Here is a 6,539-nt window from a genome sequence, read left to right on the forward strand (position 1 = left end):
ACAAAGTATATAGGAATAAAAAGGAAAAGAATTTGTGGGATTCACGAAGCAACAAAACAAGTAACAAAACAAAAATAGACAAATGGGATTATATCAAACAATCATAAAGTTGCACAGCAAAGGAGACAACTGAGTGAAGAGGCAGCCGGGCACTGGTGGCTCACACCTGTAATCTCAGCACTCTGGGAGCCGGAGGTGGGAGGATCACTTGAGCTCAGGAGTTCGAGACCAGCCTGAGCAAGAGGGAGATCCCGTCTCTACCAAAAATAGAAAAATTAGCCCGGTGCAGTGGCTGTGCAAGACCCTTGACAGGCCGGGGCCAGCAATCCCAGTGGTTTCATGACTCCCCACCTCACACCTCCATGCACAACATCCGCCCAAGCCTTAGGCCTGCCATAGGCTATCCTGATGTTCTGGAATCTGAGAGTTCATGTAGGACACAAACACACAAAAAGGTTTCCTTTAGCCTCTGTGAAATCTGGCATTGGCATCAAGGTCCTGGAATGGGAGGTGAGGCTGGAGGGTGGATTGTTCACAAAATCCCACCTTTCCATAGTATCTGTCCCAATGCCTCTTTCCGCACCTCCTCCATATGGCAGCATAGCCCAAGCTAAAGACAGTGTCTACTTACCTTCTTATACAATTCAGAGTTTAAATTTATTATTTCTAAAATAAGAACTGCCTTTAAAAACAGTGCAAGAGGGTTTTTTTCTTCCCCGGAAACATGGAAAATTAAAATTTCAAAAAACCAAAATACTTAAGCTATTTAGAAAAAAACAGTTCCCAGGAGACTCACAGGGAATGTTGACAGTCCTAGCCACAGTCTGCAGGGCACCTGCCTTGCTGCAGGTCGTCCCTGAAGCAGTTTCCTAACCCTCCCAACCCTGGGAAGCCTGCATCACCCCACCTCGCAGGGGAACAGGACCCTCAGCTCACCGCAGGGAGGGGCAGAACCAGAACATGCACACAGACTCCAAATTTATTGCAGGATTGTGTGAATGCTCATCTTGCTTAAATTTTATTGCAGAGAAATGTGGAAAACCCAGGGATGAGCAAAAGGAAAAACTCAGTATGTGGGTCAATAACATGTATGTCTTTTTCGTGAACACGCTCTTTAACGCCCATAAGCGTGAAGAGACTCTGAAGGAGAAAATAAAGGAAAACAGGCTGCGTAACGCAGCACTGGCTCAGCAGAAGAAAATTGAAAACGATGAGCTGGAAGCAAGGTACCTTTATACAATCCCTCCGCTCTGCCTCTCTCCTTCAAGGGCTGTCGTCTTTCTTTCCTGTCTTCTGTAGCTACCCGAGGCTTCAGGACCAAATGCTTTTGTAGGGGCCCACGGAAAACTTCTCCTTTGCCCTCTGAAAGTTCGCTGAAAAATCGACTCACAAAAGGCAGACTAACGACAGACAAGGCAAACAAATGTATTAACGTACGTGGGGAGAACTGAGTGGTGACTCAACCCCCAGAGGGGTACAGAGCTGATAAACCAGCTGGAGGTCACAGAAAGAATGGGGCAGATAGACGAGGTTGTAGCATGACCAGTTATGGGAGACAGGAGGCCTGGCTAGAAAACTCGTCTTGTTATGTAGATGAAACCTCACAGGCAGCTGGCCTCAGAGGACAGGGGTCAGCGTTGCTCTGGGATTTCTAAGGTGTCAGATCCCCGCCCCAGACCCCCACCCCCCATCTGGACAAGGCCCGGCTCCTGCAGATTCTCTGCAGATGCCAATTTCCCCTACACAGACAGCTTCACAGGGCTACTGCTGTTTGCTTTCTTCACAGCCATCTCAAAATATGTCAAATAAATATATTTTGGGGTAAAATAGTTTGATTTCAGCCAGGCGTGGTGGCTCACCCTGTAATCCTAGCACTCTGGGAGGCCGAGGTGGGTGGATTGTTTGAGCTCAGGAGTTTAAAGACCAGCCTGAGCAAGAGTGAGACCCCATTTCTACTAAAAAAACAAAATAGAAAGAAATTAGCTGGACAACTAAAAATATATAGAAAAATTAGCCGGGCATGGTGGCGCATGCCTGTAGTCCCAGCTACTTGGGAGGCTGAGGCAGAAGGATAGCTTGAGCCCAGGAGTTTGAGGTTGCTGTGAGCTAGGCTGATGCCACGGCACTCACTCTAGCCCAGGCAATAGAGTGAGACTTTGTCTAAAAAAAAAAAAAAAAAATATTTTGATTTCTTTCACTTTCATTCAAAGTATATAACTTCCTAAGGGTGTCTTTGACATAATAAAAAATACCTATTTGGTCTCTGCTCCTGGTTCCTGGCAGAGCTTCTAGAGCCTTTGTAACTTCCTGAGTGACAGGGGTGACAGGAGTGTCTTTTGTTCCAAGATTCGGTCGTAGTTCCTGGTGCCTGACACAAGAGCTTCTAAGGCCCCTGGGATCCCAGGAGTGGTAAGACTGTCCTTTAGCATGTGAACCAGATGCCTGGTGGCCAGGCAGGGGCCCTAGATACCTTCCGACTGGGCCTGGTGGCCAGAGGAACCAATCACATGTTTGGAGGGTTGGAACTTTCACATCCACCCCTCAGCACCAGGGGAGGGAGAGAGGGGCTGGAGGGTGAGCTCAGTCACTAATGGCCAGTGATCTAATCAATCATGCTGCACAGTGGAACTTCCATAAAACCCTAACCATGGGGTCTGGAGAGTTTCTGGTTGGTGAACACATCTACACATGGGAGGGTGGGGCAGCCCAAACTCCACAGGGACAGAAGCTCCTGTGCTTGGGACCCTTCCGGACCTTGCCCTGTGTACCTTGTCATCTGGCTGCTCATTTTTATCCTTTATAATAAATTGGTAAATGGAAGTAAAGTGTTTCCTTGAGTTCTATGAGCCATTCTAGCAATTTCTTGAACCTGAGGAGGGGTTCGTGAGCACCCCCAATTTATAGCTGGTTGTTCAGAGCACCGGACTTGGGATTGGTGTCTAAAATGGGGGTTGTCTTATGTGACTGAGCCCTTAACTTGTGAAGTCTGTGCAGACTCCAGGTAAACACTGTCAGAATTCAATTGAATTTTAGGACACCCAGCTGGTGTTAGAGTTGGTTGGTGTGAGGAAAAAACCCTCGCATTCAGCATCAGAAATGTTGTGAGTAGAGGAAGCGTTGTTCCTTTTAGAGTCATGTCCTCACCAAGTGCTGAGGACTTGTGGCTAACTGTAGGTCCGCCTGGCTGTCTAAGTTGGTGATGACAACTGTACCCCAAGGCTCACATGAAAAGGCAATGGGAAGTAGTGGCTGAGAGCACAGGCCACAGATCTAGATGGCCTGAGCTCAAATCCCAGCCCTACCACTTGACACTTGGGTGGCCTTGGGCAGGGTCCCCACCTGTGAGGTGGAAATAATACCTTGAGGAGGCTCGGAAAACAGTACCAAAATGAAGGCCTCAGAAACAAAAATTCTTCTCTGACCCTCCCTTGTCCTCCCTGTCTCAGTCCCATTCTTCCCTGGGCCTAGCCACAGAAACCAGAACCCTTCTTCCCTAAGGTAGGTCATAAAAGCTAGAACACCTTTTCCTGAAAGCCAGCCATAAAGCTCAAAATTATTCTATGTAAAAACTGGCCATAATGTAATTATCTGATCTACCCTGTTTGACTATAAAATCTCCTATTCCAGAAAGGGCCCTGCCTTGTACCCAGAAGGAAGGATGCTGCTCAGAGAGGCCAAGCAGAATCCAGACGGGCCTTGCTGGTTCCCCACTCAGTCTGTTATTAACAGCACTAGGTCACACCCTATTTGCCCGATCACACTTCTACAGGGCTGCCCATACTTTGTTGAACCTAAGCATAAAAATGGACAATCTCTCCTGTATCTTTGAGTTTTCATTCTGAAGACTCCCATGTATATATTTTAAAATAAATTTGCATCCTTTTCCTCCTATTAATCAATCTGCCTCATGTCAGTGATTTTTCAGCAAACCTTTAGGGGGCCAGGGGCCTTTGATCCCTACATAGGACTGTTGTGAGGATGAAATAAGCTTAAGTTGGCAAAGCGTCTAGGACACGTGGCCTGGGACAAGGTGAGCACCCAGTATGTGCTGCACACTCACCTTCTGAGGGTCACGGCAGTCCAAGTGCAGACACCCGCCCTCCGCAAGGTACCTTTCAGCCTACTGAAGAAAGTGTTATTCACACTTAAGGAAAAGAATACATGACGTATTTTAAAAGGCCGCTTACTTCTTAGTGCTGATAGCTGAGAAAAATAAAAAATAAAAAAATAAAAGGCCACTTACTAGCTACTAAGTTGGTTCACAAATCACTTTAGATATATGAAAAGTTTATTTTGGACTGTCTAGATAAGGCATCACTTATTTCAGGCAAAGTGAAGACAATTTAGTTCTGTTCACAAACGCGATTGATAACACAGGTATGGGCTACTGTACATGATACACAGCACAAAAACCAGTCTTGCAGTTTCAAAGAAAAAAAGTTCCCTTCTTGCGTTTCCTTTTAGGCTGAATATCTTAAGAGAGGAAGAGGCCAAAAGACAAGACTACGAGGTGGCCATCACTGTGATCAAGGAGCCAGTGGACGCCCCATCCTCTAGCATCACACTGAGCCCCCCTAAAGAGGACACAGCCATGTCCCCCGGCAAATCCGTCACAAGCAAGAAAAAGAAAAAGTAAAGGGCTGCTAGTGCCATGAATGAGCCACAAGAACACGCACATGTAAAGGGGCTCAGAACTGCAGGGATTGTAACATTTCCTGAAGAATAAAATTGTTTGCATTTCACTTGTTATCTTAGTGTTTTGAAATATTCCTGCCTTGGCCCACTGCATCTCAGCTTCCCTATATGGCTGGATCCCTGAAATGCCCGCATGTTAAAAAAAGGAGTTCAATGAAAAGACATGTATATACATATTAAATGAATATGTATTAAATATGTGTCTTAAAAAAATAGAGTACTGGCTGGGCATGTTGGCCCATGCCTGTAATCCCAGCACTTTCGGAGGCCAAGGCAGGAGGATCCCTTGAGCCCAGGAGTTCAAGACCAGCCTGGGTAACGTGGTGAGACCTCATTTCCATAAAAAATTAAAAAAAAAAAACTAGCTGGGCATGGTGGCACCTGTAGTCCCAGCTACTCAGGAGGCTGAGGCAGGAGGATCCCTGTACCCAGGAGTTGGAGGCTCCAGCGAGTCAGCTGTGATCGTGCCACTGTACTCTGGCCTGGGTGACAGAGCAAGACCCTGTCTCTAAAAAATAAAAAAAAAAATAAAAAATAGAGTAATGGTGATTAAGTTTAGAATCTGACAAAACATCAGAATAAGTGGGGAGGGGATAAAGTTATTGACATATTTCTTCAGACCCCCTCCACCCCAGCTGGTGCCTTCTTTGCCCTCATAACCACCCTGTGTCCCCCACATGTCACCTCACAGGCAGCCTCTGTCCTGGTCCTCTGCAAACACCCACAGCACTCTCTTTCGCATGTGGAAAGTGCCAGACAGCAACTCTAGGCGACAGCAAGGTGAGGAGCAGGCCCTCAGGGGGTACTGGAAGGAGCACGTTTAGTCTTTGTGAGAAAATTTTATGGTTAGTAATCTGAGTTAAAACTTAAGGGTAACCACCAAAAGAATAAAAATACAACCTGAAGCTTCCAAATTAGTAAAAAGAACACAGGAAACCATCGATACAACATAAAGCTGAGAAGAAGGAAAACAACAAGGATGATAAACAGGGCACACAAATGGTGGCAGGAAAGAGTGCAGATCTACCCACAACCAGCAGTGTAAACAGATTAAACTCACTCATCCATCCCCCCCCCAAAAAAAACAAACCCAGAGATTACATTGGATTAAAAAAATAAAAAATTCACCTCAGTGTTACTCTTTGCAAAGGAAATATCTTCAAACAAAATCACATGGAAAGGATGAAAAGAAAGATATGCAAAAAGATGTACCAGGCAAATCTGATCAAGATGACTGGAATAGCAAGCAGGATTAAAGCCAAAACAGAATGTAAGTCAAACAGTCACATCATAAAGGTAAAAATAAAGATCACGGTAAAATGACCAACAACTGAAAACAAGCATTGCTTACATACACTTTCATGTCAGCCTTGCAAAAACCAACAGAATTTCAAGGAAGAAAACTACAATCATGATGGACGAAACAGCAAGGAAGACAAAAAATTAGCAAAGGTATAATTTAAGCAATTAAACTAGAAAGTTTGAACTATACATGTAGCTAGAAACTAGAATGCAACAGAGAATAAATACAGACAAAACACCACATTTTAGGTTGAGAAGAATTCCAAATGATACACCATAGACCATGATCTATTATCATTACAGCAAAATCAGTAAGTCAGCAATGAACGCATACAGTAAGCCTAATGCGATGGGAAACTAAAACCTGCAATGTTAACAAACACGTGGGTTAAAAGGAAATCATAATGGAAGTTGTCAATTATTTAAGGATGAGTGAAGATGAAAATACAGCTGTCCCTCTGTCCCTCGGTGTTGGTATTGGAGCAGGACTGGTTCCGGGACCTCCTGCAGGTACCAAAATCCGAGGATAGGCAAGTCCTGCA

The 6,539-nt window shown here is 45.1% G+C and overlaps 1 protein-coding gene across 4 annotated transcripts in view; it reads left to right on the forward strand.

Annotated features, from left to right (window-relative positions):
- RSPH10B (radial spoke head 10 homolog B) overlaps positions 1–4,723 on the forward strand; it is a 45,563-nt gene extending 40,840 nt beyond the window's left edge. For 3 of the 4 annotated variants that reach the window (XM_045541309.1, XM_045541310.1, XM_045541311.1), the window contains 2 exons: positions 1,028–1,226; positions 4,465–4,723. In XM_045541309.1, the coding sequence (XP_045397265.1) occupies positions 1,028–1,226; positions 4,465–4,636 (371 nt within the window). In that variant the 3' untranslated portion in view covers positions 4,637–4,723. Of the gene's footprint in view, positions 1–1,027; positions 1,227–4,464 lie in introns of those variants that run through there. The other variant, XM_045541312.1, reaches the window with a different exon arrangement.
- The last annotated feature ends 1,816 nt before the right edge of the window (positions 4,724–6,539 follow it).

Source organism: Lemur catta, chromosome 2 (assembly GCF_020740605.2).
Source record: "Lemur catta isolate mLemCat1 chromosome 2, mLemCat1.pri, whole genome shotgun sequence".
Taxonomy (NCBI): Eukaryota; Metazoa; Chordata; class Mammalia; order Primates; family Lemuridae; genus Lemur; species Lemur catta.